Source organism: Culex quinquefasciatus, chromosome 3 (assembly GCF_015732765.1).
Source record: "Culex quinquefasciatus strain JHB chromosome 3, VPISU_Cqui_1.0_pri_paternal, whole genome shotgun sequence".
Taxonomy (NCBI): domain Eukaryota; kingdom Metazoa; phylum Arthropoda; class Insecta; order Diptera; family Culicidae; genus Culex; species Culex quinquefasciatus.
The window spans coordinates 57,768,307-57,786,158 of NC_051863.1; the positions used below are offsets into that span (position 1 = coordinate 57,768,307).

The following is a 17,852-nucleotide window of genomic DNA, read 5'->3' on the forward strand; positions in this document are numbered from 1 at the left end:
TTCTGAAATTCTGAAATTTGAAATTGAAATTCTGAAATTCTGAAATTCTGAAATTTGAAATTTGAAATTTGAAATTCTGAAATTTGAAATTCTGAAATTCAGAAATTCTGAAATTCTGAATTTGAGAAATTCAGAAATTCAGAAATTGAAATTCTGAAATTTGAAATTTGAAATTCTGAAATTCTGAAATTTGAAATTTGAAATTCTGAAATTCTGAAATTCTGAAATTCTGAAATTCTGAAATTCTGAAATTCTGAAATTTGAAATTCTGAAATTCTGAAATTTGAAATTCTGAAATTCTGAAATTCTGAAATTCAGAAATTCTGAAATTCTGAAATTCTGAAATTCTGAAATTCTGAAATTCTGAAATTCTGAAATTCTGAAATTCTGAAATTCTGAAATTTGAAATTCTGAAATTCTGAAATTGAAATTCTGAAATTCAGAAATTCTGAAATTCTGAAATAATGAAATTCTGAAATGAAATGAAATTATGAAATCATGAAATTATGAAATTAGAAATTATGAAATTCATGAAATTATGAAATTCTGAAATTCTGAAATTATGAAATTATTCTGAAATTATGAAATTATGAAATTCTGAAATTATGAAATAATGAAATTCTGAAATTCTGAAATTGCTGAAATTATGAAATTATGAAATTCTGAAATTATGAAATTGTGAAATTATGAAATTATGAAATTATGAAATTAGAAATTATGAAATTATGAAATTATGAAATTATGAAATTATGAAATTATGAAATTATGAAATTATGAAATTATGAAATTATGAAATTATGAAATTAAGTGAAATTATGAAATTATGAAATTATGAAATTATGAAATTATGAAATTATGAAATTATGAAATTATGAAATTATGAAATTATGAAATCATGAAATTATGAAATTATGAAATTATGAAATTATGAAATTATGAAATTATGAAATTATGAAATTATGAAATTCTGAATTTCTGAAATTCAGAAATTCAGAAATTCTGAAATTCAGAAATTCAGAAATTCAGAAATTCAGAAATTCTGAAATTCAAAAATTCAGAAATTCAGAAATTCAGAAATTCTGAAATTCAGAAATTCAGAAATTCAGAAATTCAGAAATTCAGAAATTCAGAAATTCAGAAATTTAGAAATTCAGACATTCAGAAATTCAGAAATTTAGAAATTCAGAAATTCAGAAATTCAGAAATTCAGAAATTCAGAAATTCAGAAATTCAGAAATTTAGAAATTCAGAAATTCAGAAATTCAGAAATTCAGAAATTCAGAAATTCAGAAATTCAGAAATTCAGAAATTCAGAAATTCAGAAATTCAGAAATTCAGAAATTCTGAAATTCAGAAATTCAGAAATTCAGAATTCAGAAATTCAGAAATTCAGAAATTCTGAAATTCTGAAATTCTGAAATTCTGAAATTCTGAAATTCTGAAATTCTGAAATTCTGAAATTCTGAAATTCTGAAATTCTGAAATTCTGAAATTCTGAAATTCTGAAATTCTGAAATTCTGAAATTCTGAAATTCTGAAATTCTGAAATTCTGAAATTCTGAAATTCTGAAATTCTGAAATTCTGAAATTCTGAAATTCTGAAATTCTGAAATTCTGAAATTCTGAAATTCTGAAATTCTGAAATTCTGAAATTCTGAAATTCTGAAATTCTGAAATTCTGAAATTCTGAAATTCTGAAATTCTGAAATTCTGAAACTGAAATTCTGAAATTCTGAAATTCTGAAATTCTGAAATTCTGAAATTCTGAAATTCTGAAATTATGAAATTATGAAATTATGAAATTATGAAATTATGAAATTATGAAATTATGAAATTATGAAATTATGAAATTATAAATTATGAAATTATGAAATTATGAAATTATGAAATTATGAAATTATGAAATTATGAAATTATGAAATTATGAAATTATGAAATTATGAAATTATGAAATTATGAAATTATGAAATTATGAAATTATGAAATTATGAAATTATGAAATTATGAAATTATGAAATTATGAAATTATGAAATTATGAAATTATGAAATTATGAAATTATGAAATTATGAAATTATGAAATTATGAAATTATGAAATTATGAAATTATGAAATTATGAAATTATGAAATTATGAAATTATGAAATTATGAAATTATGAAATTATGAAATTCTGAAATTCAGAAATTCAGAAATTCAGAAATTCAGAAATTCAGAAATTCAGAAATTCAGAAATTCAGAAATTCAGAAATTCAGAAATTCGGCAATTCGGAAATTCGGAAATTCGAAAATTCGAAAATTCAGAAATTCTGAAATTCTGAAATTCTGAAATTCTGAAATTCTGAAATTCAGACATTCAGAAATTCAGAAATTCAGAAATTCAGAAATTCAGAAATTCAGAAATTCAGAAATTCAGAAATTCAGAAATTCAGAAATTCAAAAATTCAGAAATTCAGAAATTCAGAAATTCAGAAATTCAGAAATTCAGAAATTCAGAAATTCAGAAAACATTCAGAAATTCAGAAATTCTGAAATTCAGAAATTCAGAAATTTAAAATTCAGAAATTCAGAAATTCAGAAATTCAGAAATTCAGAAATTCAGAAATTCAGAAATTCAGAAATTCAGAAATTCTGAAATTCTGAAATTCTGAAATTCTGAAATTCTGAAATTCTGAAATTCAGAAATTCAGAAATTCTGAAATTCTGAAATTCTGAAATTCTGAAATTCTGAAATTCTGAAATTCTGAAATTCTGAAATTCTGAAATTCTGAAATTCTGAAATTCTGAAATTCTGAAATTCTGAAATTCTGAAATTCTGAAATTCTGAAATTCTGAAATTCTGAAATTCTGAAATTCTGAAATTCTGAAATTCTGAAATTCTGAAATTCTGAAATTCTGAAATTCTGAAATTCTGAAATTCTGAAATTCTGAAATTCTGAAATTCTGAAATTCTGAAATTCTGAAATTCTGAAATTCTGAAATTCTGAAATTCTGAAATTCTGAAATTATGAAATTCAGTAATTTGAAATTCTGAAATTATGAAATTATGAAATTATGAAATTATGAAATCATGAAATTATGAAATTATGAAATTATGAAATTATGAAATTATGAAATTATGAAATTATGAAATTATGAAATTATGAAATTATGAAATTATGAAATTATGAAATTATGAAATTATGAAATTATGAAATTATGAAATTATGAAATTATGAAATTATGAAATTATGAAATTATGAAATTATGAAATTATGAAATTATGAAATTATGAAATTATGAAATTATGAAATTATGAAATTATGAAATTATGAAATTATGAAATTATGAAATTATGAAATTATGAAATTATGAAATTATGAAATTATGAAATTATGAAATTATGAAATTATGAAATTATGAAATTATGAAATTATGAAATTATGAAATTATGAAATTATGAAATTATGAAATTATGAAATTATGAAATTATGAAATTATGAAATTATGAAATTATGAAATTATGAAATTATGAAATTATGAAATTATGAAATTATGAAATTATGAAATTATGAAATTATGAAATTATGAAATTATGAAATTATGAAATTATGAAATTATGAAATTATGAAATTATGAAATTATGAAATTATGAAATTATGAAATTATGAAATTATGAAATTATGAAATTATGAAATTATGAAATTATGAAATTCTGAATTTCTGAAATTCAGAAATTCAGAAATTCAGAAATTCAGAAATTCAGAAATTCAGAAATTCAGAAATTCAGAAATTCAGAAATTCAGAAATTCAGAAATTCAGAAATTCAGAAATTCAGAAATTCAGAAATCAGAAATTCAGAAATTTAGATTCAGACATTCAGAAATTCAGAAATTTAGAAATTCAGACAATCAGAAATTCAGAAATTCAGAAATTCAGAAATTCAGAAATTGAAATTCAGAAATTCAGAAATTCAGAAATTCAGAAATTCAGAAATTCAGAAATTCAGAAATTCAGAAATTCAGAAATTCAGAAATTCAGAAATTCAGAAATTCAGAAATTCAGAAATTCAGAAATTCAGAAATTCAGAAATCCTGAAATTCTGAAATACTAAAATACTGAAATTCTGAAATTCTGAATTCTTAAATTATGAAATTAAGAAATTCTGAAAATATGAAATTAAGAAATTCAGAACTTGAGAAATTCTGAAATTCTTTCTTAATTTCGGAATTTTTTAATTTCAGAATTTCAGAATTTCAGAATTTCAGAATTTCAGAATTTCAGAATTTCAGAATTTCAGAATTTCAGAATTTCAGAATTTCAGAATTTCTGAATTTCTGAATTTCTGAATTTCTGAATTTCTGAATTTCTGAATTTCTGAATTTCTGATTTTTTTAATTTCTTAATTTCTTAATTTCTTAATTTCTTTATTTCTTTATTTCTTAATTTCTTAATTTTTTAATTTCTTAATTTCTTAATTTCATAATTTCTTAATTTCTTTATTTCTTTATTTCTTTCTTTTTATTTCTTTATTTCATTTCTTTATTTCTTTATTTTTTATTTCTTTATTTCTTTATTTCTTTATTTCTTTATTTCTTTATTTCTTTATTTCTTTATTTCTTTATTTCTTTATTTTTATTTCTTTATTTCTTTATTTCTTTATTTCTTTATTTTTATTTCTTTATTTCTTTATTTCTTTATTTTTTTATTTCTTTATTTCTTTATTTCTTTATTTCTTTATTTCTTTATTTCTTTATTTCTTTATTTCTTTATTTCTTTATTTCTTTATTTCTTTATTTCTTTATTTCTTTATTTCTTTATTTCTTTATTTCTTAATTTCTTATTTTCTTAATTTCTTAATTTCTTAATTTCTTAATTTCTTAATTTCTTTATTTCTTTATTTCTTTATTTCTTTATTTCTTTATTTCTTTATTTTTTTATTTCTTTATTTCTTTATTTCTTTATTTCTTTATTTCTTTATTTTGTTATTTCTTTATTTCTTTATTTCTTTATTATTTTATTTCTTTATTTCTTTATTTCTTTATTTCTTTATTTCTTTCTTTTCTTTATTTCTTTATTTCTTTACTTCTTTATTACTTTATTTCTTTATTTCTTCTTTACTTGCTTTTCTTCTTAATTTCTCCCACTCTTCTAACCTTCAGCCAGAACTATGATGCAATTATCAAATATTTATTCCATAAAAATAAATATGAAAAAAAATCTATTTTTTCCATGTTTTCAACTTTCCGTGCATGGTAAACCGTACACACTTTGATCTAGCGTACTGTTTAAAAATGTTCTATGTTTATGGGAAACACTCGTATCATAGGTGGCAATCAACATTTTCCTTGAATGACATACATTTCATGCTGTGAAATAAAATCAAAATTCTTTCTTGTTATTTGAAAACGTAAAAACCCACTTTAAAATAATTTGAGGTAGCCTATCGCCACTTTTCAAAACTTTGTCGACATCAACATCAGCCGATTCCATTGTTGCCATTTTGGCATCGGAAAAATCTCATGTGTTTGCCACAAAACGCTTGAAACGCTTGCCTGCTTGAAATATTCACGGAAATATTTCACAGCGTTATTTCCCTGACTGACGGACGGGGCCGACAACGGCCCGAAAACCGTCCGACGGCTCGACAAAACGGCCCGAATTCCGACGGTTTGTCCGACGGAATTCGGGCCCTTTTCGTGCGTATATGCAACACTTTGTCCGACGCTCGTCGAAATCGACGTTTGAGAAAATCGACTTTGATGGGCCGTTTTCGGGCGCCTTTGTTATTTAGGTTGTCCTGCCACTGTCGTGCGCTCTCGTTTCGGATTTTTGGGTTGGGTTTTTTTGATGCAAATAAAAGAGAATTCATTAGCAAACTTGTACTTTTTATTATTCTTGTCAAACGGGGTGAGTGTAATAGGTACAAACAATTGTATTTCACACTTTTGCAAGGGTGGTTTTTTGAGTTTCTTGGTGTTCTTGCTGAATTCGGAACTCATCTTTGGTTTGTTCTTAGCGGCCATTGTTGCCATTGCCATTGTCCCATGTGCCGAAGCCAGCATGTTTCATCTCTATCTGAAATAATGGTTTGTTTTACTGAAGTGTTATAAGAAGCATAATCTGAATGTACCTCTTTCATTTGTATGTCTGGTAAAGCCCGCCATGCTCCTGAATCTGGAACATAATTTTCACAATAATTAACTTTTTTTTGATTATTAACTTTTTTTTCACTGGATTGAGAAACTTGGAAACCGTATCTATCATATTTTTTTTTTCAATGCCTGCTGAGAATTTTGCACGCACTAGATGTCGCTTCTCTGACATTCGATCAAAACCATCAAAACGCACGACAAACGCTCGAAAATGGCAGGACTCAATCGACTTCGAGCAGATAACGCTTCAAATCGCACGACCGCGGGACTTCAGTCTAACAGGGTTGGTTTGTGTCCATGGTGTCGCGGCAGCAATATGGCTGACAGGACAGGCATCGAACTACGATGCACTGACATTTTAGCAAAGCATGGTAGTGACTATGCTTTCGATGTCGGTCATCTTACGATGCTCGTGCATCGAAAATCAAAAGTCGGAAAATCACATTTTCGGGGCTTTCCGGCAATTAGTATTTGTTTTTATTGTTCGTACTACCATGAACAATCAATCTAAACTATTTTACCATTTAACTTGGTCGAAAAATATGAGTTTTCGACCAAATTTGACCACGAGCATCGAAAGCCGCTTTCGATGTCGGTCATCGAAAAATCCATGAAAATCCACCCTAAGTAGCATAAATTGGCAAAAACTTGCTACAAAAGCTCAATGAAACTCATGAGCTTTTCATTACCTCACTTCAACTCACGCTCACGAAGCTAAACTAACCGGTGGTACGCCCATAGAAAACGACATATTAAATAGAACCATGAGTAAAATGAGTCTTCTGAGTGCAACACTGATATCAGCTGAAACATTTCACTCCAACTTCCAATAAGAAACGCTCACTCCTCTATGACCACCCCCTTTCTCACCAGCATCTCACTCGTCACAACTCAAAAAAGGGCTAACTTCACCACCACATTTGACATCGGAGCTCATTCGACGTTCGTCCACTAGTGCCAGTGGGAGGAAAAAATTCTTCTTCCCTTGTGTGTGAGAAAAGAAAAAAAAACCCTTAATTTCGCGTGTTCCGCTAGTCTTTGGATGGGCGATTCCAGCACTGATCAGCAGCAATCCAGCACTAGCACTAGCACCAGCACCATGAAACCGACCAACGGAACCGAAAACGGCAGCAGCGTCAAGACCCCGTTCTTGATCGGAGTGGCGGGAGGAACCGCCAGCGGAAAGGTACCGATTTACGTCGTTCGATTGGGGGTGTTATTTACATTTTGTTCTGGGTAGATGCGACAAAAGTGTCCTTGAAAAAGTTGATTTGGTATGCGGCAAAAATATTTTTGGCCCACCAAATCAATACACAGCTTGTTTGGTCGAAATGTGTTGTTGTTTTTGTGCTGATCGAATGGGAAATGTTCTGCTCTTCCTTTCACAGTCGACGGTCTGCAAACGGATCATGGAACAGCTGGGCCAGGCTGACATGGACCACACGCAGCGACAAGTAAGTTCCTTTACGTAACCTCACTAAAGGCTTGAAACTACGACGGCGACTACGTGTCACGATCTTCAACCCTTATCTTTCCTCCTCATCCAGGTCGTCTCGATCAGCCAGGACAGCTTCTACCGGGAGCTAACCTCCGCGGAGAAGGTCCGCGCCGAGAAGGTCAGTTCAACTTTGACCATCCGGACGCGTTCAACGAGGAGTTGATGCTGAAAACTCTGCAGGACGTGCTGCAGGGCAAGAAGGTCGAGATCAACGAGTACGACTACCGCACAAACTCGGTCTGCCCGGACCGGAAGTTGACCATCTACCCCGCAGACGTGGTGCTGTTCGAGGGCATCCTCGTGTTTACTTCCCCGCGATCCGGGATCTGTTCCACATGAAGCTGTTTGTGGACACGGACTCGGACACGCGGCTGGCGAGAAGAGGTAATAGTTGAAATCAGCTGGTTCCAATTAGAACGGCTGGTGTGAAGCGGTGGAATTTACAGCTCTGTGAATGGGACTGCAATTAGCACTCCATTTCGCGAATCGAAACTTTCTGTTTAGATAACTGCGTAGAACTTTACTGTTTTTGTGCGAGTGGGATTTGTCTAAAAATCACGAATCCTTTGGTTGATCAATATTTTATTTGATAAAAATAATCGACGATGTCAGACGCGTCAAAAAGGCATGAGAATAAAAAAACAAGTCATCTAAAGTCGAAGCATTTTCTACATTCTAAGGTACTTTGCATAAAAATATAGAAGAATTCAGAAGCAGACAATGGCCAAGAGTGTTCGAAAAAATGATATCAATTGTTTTGCCAAATTCATTATGTTGCAGGCAACAGGGCAGTCTGGCTAGCATAAAGTGTTGTTTATGTTTTCGCCGAAAACTAATCGATTAAAAACACCAAAATCCACTCGACGCATGGAATTATCGCTAATCATAATCTGTTTCAACACGTAGAGTACAAACTAGCAGCTCTTGTATTAAATAATGTATTATGAGGTAATGGTTTATGAAGTCCGTAATAGAAGTGTTTGGGTTCACACAATAACACTTACAAACAATGTTCGTTTTTCAGGAGTTTTAAAAATTCGCCGATCCTGAATGAGTGACAGTATTCAACACGGAAAGAAGGTTTATCGTGAATCTTACTAATTTTCGGTTAAAAACCCTAAAAAAATTGGTTGTTTTTCCAACCACGATTTTTTTTAGCTGGAAATCCTAAAAAAAATCCTGGATTTGACAGCTGGATCCAGGTCCTAAAAATGATAAATCTAGCTAAATTTTTAGTAAATTTTACTAATTTGCAAGCTGGAAAAATGCTGTCAGTCTCAAAAGCTGTATGTTTTGAGAAGGTCTGTTAGCTATTTTAGCTAGATTTTATGGTATTCTAGGAAGTTTTATAGTTAGCCCAGCGAGTTTTTAGGCTGTTTCAACCAGTTTTTTTGGAATCATTCTCAAAATTTTCCATTGATGGCTGCGAAGCCAGGTATTTTCACACATCTTTTTAGCTAGTTTAGCCAACTTTGCCACTATTCTTGGTAGGTGTTTTGGTTGGTATAGCTAATTTTTCCACTATTTCTACAAGTTTTCTTTCAAAAGCCTCCGTTTCTGCCTGCAAAGCACGCATTATTCACCCAGCCTTTTGGCTGATTTAGCTCGTTTCATTTTGTTCTTGCTTCGTTTTTCGGTAGGTCCAGCTAATTTTTCGACTGTTTCAACTGGTAATTTCGAAATCATTTTTAAAAATCCCTTGCTGCCTGTAAAGTTGTTTTTATTTTCAAAAAGACTTTTGCTGGTGTAGCATGATTTTCCGCTATTCTTGGTACGTTTTTTGGTAGTCCAGCAAGTTTTTTGGAAGTTTCAATAGTTTCCAGGCTTTTAAACTATGTTTTAGTTGATCATCCTAATTGTACGGCTTTGTTGCGATATTCTATTGACAAATAAAAAAAATGAAATACAGTAATACAAAAATACAAAAATACAAAAATACAAAAATACAAAAATACAAAAATACAAAAAAATACAAAAAGTTATTTTGGTTAAATTATAGTAAATTCATGTTAAATTTAAACTATGTTTTGCATTTAACAAAGTTTAAATATAACATCAAATTACTTTCACTTAAACAAAATAACTGTACTTTATCCAACTTAATTTAACTAAATTTAACTTAATTTAACATACTTTAACATAATTTAACTAAATTTAACTTAACTTGATTTAACTTAACTTAATCTAATTTAACTTAATTTAACTTAATTTAACTTAATTAACTTAATTCAACTTAATTTAACTTAATTTAACTTAATTTAACTTAATTTAACATAACATAGCTTAATTTAACTTAATTTAACTTAATTAAACTTAACTAAACTTAATTTAACTTGATTCAACTTTATTTAGCTTAATTTAACTTTATTTAACTTTATTTGACTTTATTTAACTTTATTTAACTTAACTTAACTTAATTTATCTTAATTTAGTTAAATTTAACTAAATTTAACTTAATTCAACATAATTTAACTTAATTTAACTAAATTTTACTAAATTTAACTTAATTTAACTCAATTTAACTCAATTTAGCTTAATATAACTTAATGAAACTAAATTTAACTTAATTTAATTTAACTTAATCAAACTTATTTTAGCTTAATTAAAGTTAACTTAATTTAATTTAATTTAACTTAATTTAACTCAATTTAACTTAATTGAACTTAATTCAACTTAATTTAACTTAATTCAATTGAATTTAACTTAATTTATTTTAGTTTAACCTAATTTAACTTAAATAAACTTATTTTAACTTAATTAAAGTTAACTTAACTTAATTAAACTCAATTTAACTGAATTTTACCAAATAACTTTAAATTTAACTAAATTCTACCAAATTACATTAAATTTAACTGAATTCTGCCAAATGTAATAACATTTGAATAAATGTACTTACATTTACCTATATTCATCTACATTTACCTAAATTCAACTACATTTTTCTAAATATAACCATTTTCAACTTAATTAAGCTCAATTTAACTGATTTAATTTAATTTTACTTAATTAAACTTGATTGAAATTAATTTGATATATATTCACTGAATTTAACATAATTTCATCTCAATTTTACTTAATTTAACTTTATTTTACTTAATTTTACATAAATTTACTTTATTTTACTTAATTTTACTTAATTTTACATAATTTACTTAATTATGCTTAATTTTATTTAATTTTGCTTAATTTTACTTAATTTTGCTTAATTCTACTTAATTTTGCTTAATTTTACTTAATTTTGCTAATTTTTTTAATTTTACTAAATTTAACTTAACACAACTTAATTTAACCAAATTTGGGCAAATTCAACTAAATCACAAAAAATAACTAATTTCAACTGAATGTATCTGAATTTAACTAAATTTTGCTTAATTTAACTATTTTTAAATTCATCTTAATTCAACAAAATTTAATTGAACTTATCTAAACTTTACTTTATTTTACTAATTTAAACTAAATTTAATCAATTTTAACGAAATTTTACTAATTTCAACTAAATTTAACTAATTTTAACTAAATTTTATCAATTTAACTGATTTTAACTGAATTCTACATTTTTATTTAAATTTTACCAAATGTAACTTAATTTTAGTAACCTTAAATTGATTAAACTTAATTTCACTTAATTTAACTTAATTGAACTTAATTTAACTTCATTTCTAACAATATTTAACAATATTTATGGATGTGCTTAAAAGGCATTAGGCACCCTATTTTTCGGAGCTGTCAAACATTGGCCAATCTATGTCTAGACATTCTGTACCCGCCGCCCCTCCAGGTGGACAGATGTCCATACAAAAAAGTATACTGTGGACAATCGCCAGCCTCCCTTTCCCCTGCCAAAGTGTTCACGTGGTTTAGGGATGCTCCCACTTTATGTTAAGTACATGTTTTTACCTACGCATCATCCAAACAATAACGAGAGGCTCAACTTCTAACCACTTTCTCTCAACACAAAAACTTCTCACCTTATCTACTGAAACTTACCTTCAGGTGCCGATCCGCAGAAAACCTTCCAGGCTTTTGATTTATTCACTCACACAACACATTCTATCACCTTTTGCACTTGCACTTGCACTCAAACAGCACACATTACCATCAAAAAACTTCGTGAACTGAGCGGCTCAAACAGGATCGAACACGATACAAGACGATGCTTTGTTTTGGTCTCGAACTGATGACCTGTCAAAAAATCCATGCTGCCGGTTCCAGCTAATTTTTTGGTAAAATTACGCAAAATTGTGCTGAAACATCATTATTTTTGATAAAATCTCTCCTGTCATTTTGATTTGGGCTGTCAGTTTTGGAAAGCAAATCAGCAATCAGGGTTAGCTATTTCACCAATCACAGGTTGGTAAATTTAGCTGTAATTTTAGCTGATTCAACCAAAAAAATCACTGTTTCACCAATTTGAAGCCAGCTAATTTGAATTGTTAAATTTTGGATAGAACTCTTTTCCGTGAAATATTGATAAAAATCGAAACAGTAGACCTTCAAAGCTATATTTATTTAAATATCAAAATTCATGAACATGAACAATATCAAGATCTACACTGCCCTTTCAAGAAGTCTCGCAACTTCAGTGTAATTTCAGATGTTTTTAAAAGAAAAATATTATAATTTTTTTTAAAGATATTGTAAATTTTGTTGTTTTGTTTGTTTATGTACGTTGATTACACCTAGTTTTATTGCATATTATAATACAAATCTGGAGCAACATTTAAATGGATCGCATAAGCATTTTGACAGCTACAACTATTTTGCAAATTCTGAGAAAACAAAACGCAACGTTAACGCAAAACACAACGTTAAAAGGTAGCTGGAAAGGCCAGCTCTTGTTTAACACTTCGAGTTTTGTGAAGAAGTTATCTGTTGTCTTGGAATTTTCAAATAGTTCCAGCTGTCAAAATGCTTATCCTTCCATTTTTGTTGTTGCTCCAGAAATATTCTATAATTTTATTGATTTTAGGATATACTGCCAAATAATGTCAACATTCTTCTAAAAAAACTTAATTATTGTGGTTTGTTTGAGCATTTTAACAGAATGCATTTATTTGATTACGGCAATGCTTAACGGCCACCTTTAAAAAAAATCAATTTTGAATTAATTCGATGTCTGTATGCGAATTGCATAAACAAACTAGTTAAACATATTTTAAAACACTTCTGAAAAAACATAGTTTCAGTTCATCCCTTGGTTCATCCTATGTAAACTACTTGAATTACAATTGACTGAAAATTTACTTAATCAAATGAAACCTTAGCTGGGATTTTAGAACTGATTTCGAACAACAGCGGTTGATTTTCTTGAAATAATTCTTTGGCGTCGAACTGACCAAATATAATTGCAGTAAATAGTTCTCTACCACATTTTTCTTTGTGTTCAATGTGATAGATGATTTGTTAGATTTATTATAGTTCAATACCAACGAATTATTTCAAGAAAAATTTACTACTGATCTACCAAAATCTGTTAAACAAAACGGTTTCGTTATTTTTTTTCTGCTCTAACCAAAGTTGTAAAAATACCAAATTTTCAGTTCTCAGCGACTGCATTTCTTTCCGTTACGAAATTCAGCAAAAAGAATTATCGGTCTCTATCTCGTGTTTACACAATTCCGTGTGACATTCTCTCTTTCTCTTTTATTCCCGAATTCACAATCATTCGCCCTGAACAGAGCGTTGCCAAAAAGCCGCTATAGAACAAAATTTGTCAATCCTCCACTCGTACACTTTTATTGCGGATTTCTGAGAAAACAAAAGAATCTTCGGAGAGTATGCGTTACCGATGAAAAGAGAAGGAGTAATAGAAAGTGAATGCTCTTGCTGGCTAGCACGAGAAAAGAAGAGAACTCACAAGCTATAGTGACGGTCGCTACACCCTCTGATATTATGGAGCAGGAATCATCAAATGATAGTTTTTCTATCACTCATTTAACTTCTTTTTTCATGAACGGAATCGACGTAACACCTTATAATGTGGCTTAAACCTTGCGGTTCCGTCAACGGTTCCACAGGTGTGTATCGTTCTCTTTTGCGACAAGACTCCGCCTCCCGGGTCCCTAAGTGAAGGTGGCACGGGGAGAGGGCACCGAATACCTATATTTACACTTAGAATTTTTGCGTCCGCCTCGGGATTCGAACCAGCGACCTCTGGATTGTGAGTCCAGTGCGCGGTCCGATTGATCCACACAGGCAGAGACTTTTTCATGCACATTTTAACTCTTCGATACAGCCATTTCCAAAGCATAAGCTGATTTGGCCAATGCAGTGGTGCGGAATTGTGGGTCTCGATTTTACAACTGTCATCTATAAATTGGCATAAGTTTCTCATGTAGTAATCAAGTTACAGAAAGCTCTTACAACTGACTGTCCGACTGAAAATTTTTACAGAATAGAAATTAGAACTTATTGTCTCTAAGATTTAATTGAAAGAAGTGGAGCAGTTCTCTCAGATTTCGGTCAATCGATTTTTTTTTTTGTATTTTTTAATCCGACTGAAACTTTTTTGGTGCCTTCGGTATGCCCAAAGAAGCCATTTTGCATCATTAGTTTGTCCATATAATTTTCCAAACAAGTTCGGCAGCTGTCCATACAAAAACGATGCATGAAAATTCAAAATCTGTATCTTTTGAAGGAATTATTTGATCGATTTGGTGTCTTCGGCAAAGTTGTAGGTATGGATATGGACTACACTGAAAAATGATACATGGTAAAAAATGTTGGTGATTTTTCATTTAACTTTTGTCACTAAAACTTGATTTGCAAAAACACTATTTTTATTTTATTTTATTTTTTTCATTTTTGATATGTTTTTAGATGACATCAAATGCCAACTTTTCAGAAATTGGCAGGTTGTGCAAAAATTTGCCTGAGTTATAATGTTTTAATCAATACTGATTTAAAAAAACGAAATATTGGTCGCAACAAAATTTCAACTTCATTTCGATGTAAAATCAAATTTGCAATCAAAGTACCTCAGTGAAATTTGATAAAGTGCACCGTTTTCAAGTAAAACTATTTAGGTGACTTTTTGAAAATAGTCGCAGTTTTTAATTTTAAAATTAGTGCACATGTTTTCCACTTGAAAAAATATTTTTAAAGCTTAGAAAATTCTCTAAATTTTGCTTTTTTGAACTTTGTTGATACGACGCAAGTTGCTGAGATATTATGCAAAGGTTTAAAAACAGGAAAATTGATGTTTTCTGAGTCTCACCAAACAACCCATCATTTTCTAACGTCGATATCTTAGCAACTAATGGTTCAAACAACAATGTTAAAATATGAAACATTCGTAAAATTTCTGGATCTCTTCGAAAAGATACTTTCAATTTTATAAATCAAGACTAACATTTTAAAAGGGCGTAATACTGAATGTTTGGCCCTTTTGAAATGTAAGTGTAATTACGAATGATTCATATTTTAACATTGTTTATCAGACCATTTTGCTGAGATATTGACGATAGAAAATGGTGGGTTATTGGGTGAGACTAAGAAAACATCAATTTTCCTGTTTTTAAACCATTGCATGGCAATATCTCAGCAACTAAGCATCGTATCAACAAAGTTCAAAAGCAAAATATAGAAAATTTTCTCAGCTTTTCAAAAATATTTTTTTCAGAAGTTGGCAAACATGTGCACTTATTTGAAAAATGAAAACTGCGACTATTTTCAAAAAAGTCACTTAAATATGACTATAACTTGAAACGGTGCACTTTATCAACTTTTCACTAATAGTAGTTTATGCAACAAGTTGCAAAGAGGATTTTTCAGCACGAGTCGTACATTTATCCAACGAGGTTCACCGAGTTGGATAAATACGAAGAGTTGAAAAATCAAGTTTTGCAACGAGTTCCATACAACGTTTTTTGCAATTCCGAAAAACACCCATTGAGTAAAATTTTAAGTCAAATTTCATGTATATTGTCAATATATCGTTTAAATCAAAAAATGTTGAAAAGTGTTACTTTTCGAAACAAGTGCTGAAAAGTGTTACTGAAACAAGTGCTGAAAAGTTCAACTTTTCAGCACCCATTTCAGTGCTGAGTAGAACTTTTCAGCATTTATTTTGAAAAGTGTTGCTATTCGATTCTGTTATTTTTGGTACAGAAAAGTAGGCTATTTCGTCATTCAAGAATGACAGGAAAAGTAAGTAGTTTCACGACGGAATTGCAAAAGTACTTTTGATTTTTTTTTTTGCACGGAAAAATACAAATAAAACACGAACGATATTGTATGAAATCTTACTAGATTTGAGAAGTGTTCAAAATAAATCAAGAAGTAATTTTAAATAAAAGGTGATAAGCTTTAAAAGTTGATGAACTAAAATTACGAAAAAAAAAATATGCTTTCAAAGTTTCATGCCTAACTCTACAGTTTAAGTTTAAATTGATCAATGGGCTGCATTTTCAAATTCATTGGACAGTTTTGTACTAAGAACAAGTAAAATTTGTTTCTAATAACAATTTTTAAGTATATTTGAAACAGAAATCAAATTATCTTCAAATTTGTAGACATCCAAACACGTAACGAATGCGAACATTAAAAATGTAAAATTATGTGCATTTCACCAAATTTCATAAATTTGACATGGATCTAGCATCTAATTTCACCTGTCGTTTCGTTACAGTGCCCAGAGACATCAACGAGCGGGGCCGCGACCTGGAGCACGTTTTGAACGCGTACATGACGTTTGTGAAACCGGCCTTCGAGGAATTTTGCTCCCCGGTAAGTATTATATAATTGGAAAAGCGACGAATTTTGTGTTGCTGATTGCATCTTTCTAATTTTAGACTAAAAAGTTCGCTGATGTAATTATCCCTCGTGGGGCTGATAACACAGGTACGTGTAGTGTTGTGTGTTGTTGATTTCAATTTGTTTGATATGTTACACCTTAAATGTTTTCCTTCTATTGTAAACCTTTTTAAAAATATCGTGATTTATTGTTCACGAAAAACATTTCTACTCTGTTTCTACCCTTTCCACCTATCTGTCCGCTACTTTCTATCGCTGTTTTCCTCAAACAAACAAAGAAAACAAAAAGTTTTGCTTCATAAATTTCGTTTTCCAGTTGCGATTGATCTTATTGTGCACCACATTAGCGAGATTGTGCACATGAACGCCGAAAACGACGCCACCAAGGGAACGAACAATAAAGCAACTCATCTAGCAAATGGCTTAGCGCATGTAGCACACGTTTAAACCAACCTTCCCGGGACTAAAGGACTCCACGAATCCTTTTCTCCCAGGACAAAAACAAACACCCACACACACGAACAGCTCAGCGGAGCCTCAAAGAGGCCATGCACAAACAAAAAAAAACTTGAAAATATCTTAGAACTACGCAGTTTGAAAAAATAATCATAATTTTTCCCTAGTATCGAATACAATCGCACGCCAAAGTCAATTTTGACTACGTCACTCCGTTTAGGTTGAATAAATTAGTGAAATTGTTTCTTAAAACCTCCCCCTCCCTTAAAAGTATTAGCAGCATCTCGAAACTAGTTCGATCCAATGTATTTTTATACGCCACAGCATTTTTCCATAGTATTATCTCACTTTTTGATGCATTTTAGTATTGCTTCCCTCGCCCTTTGTTTCCTCCTTTTGCTTGAAAACATCCTTGCCTTTACGAAAACATTAAAAAACAAAACATTTGAAAACCAAATGGAAAGTCATTCCAACAGAAAACTGTCAGTGTTCGATTTGTAGCTAGTGTAGTATGCCTAACCAATAAGAAAAGAAAAAAAAACAACTGAATGAAAACAAGCCAATTTGTAATGATTCGAGCTTAAGTATACTTACCTTAAGGTGATTTTTGTATGAGGAAAATAAAAGGACGAACAAAAACACGCATGGTTTCTTCTCTCATTTTTTTCACCCAAAATTCCTTCAAAAACGAAATCCAGCGTTTTGTGATTCGGAGAATGTGTTCCTTATGTGGTCTTGAAATATTTTTAATTATGTTTATGTAAGGAATTCATGTGTGTTTACTTTAACATCGTCCTCTACAAACCTTTCTTTAATTTCAAAAGATTTCAAGTTAGATTTTGTCTAGTTTTTAAGAAATATCAATAAACCCATTTTTATATCGTTTCATCAAGAAAATAGTATTGGTTAAAGTTTGTCCCGGCCGAATTGTTTGTAAAATGTTTTGAAATTGATATAATAATATTTCAAAATTGATATTATGTACAACGGGAAAAAAGACATGCCTAAAATA

General features: G+C 29.7%; 1 protein-coding gene across 1 annotated transcript in view; it reads left to right on the top strand.

Moving 5' to 3' along the window:
- The first annotated feature begins 7,073 nt into the window (after positions 1–7,073).
- The window catches only part of LOC6046675 (protein crumbs), a 130,473-nt gene continuing 119,694 nt past the window's right edge, over positions 7,074–17,852 (top strand). Inside the window, 7 exon segments of the mRNA XM_038262144.1 lie at positions 7,074–7,318; positions 7,521–7,586; positions 7,680–7,743; positions 7,746–7,931; positions 7,934–8,014; positions 16,260–16,357; positions 16,423–16,471. Coding sequence (XP_038118072.1) covers positions 7,175–7,318; positions 7,521–7,586; positions 7,680–7,743; positions 7,746–7,931; positions 7,934–8,014; positions 16,260–16,357; positions 16,423–16,471 — 688 coding nt within the window. The 5' untranslated portion in view covers positions 7,074–7,174.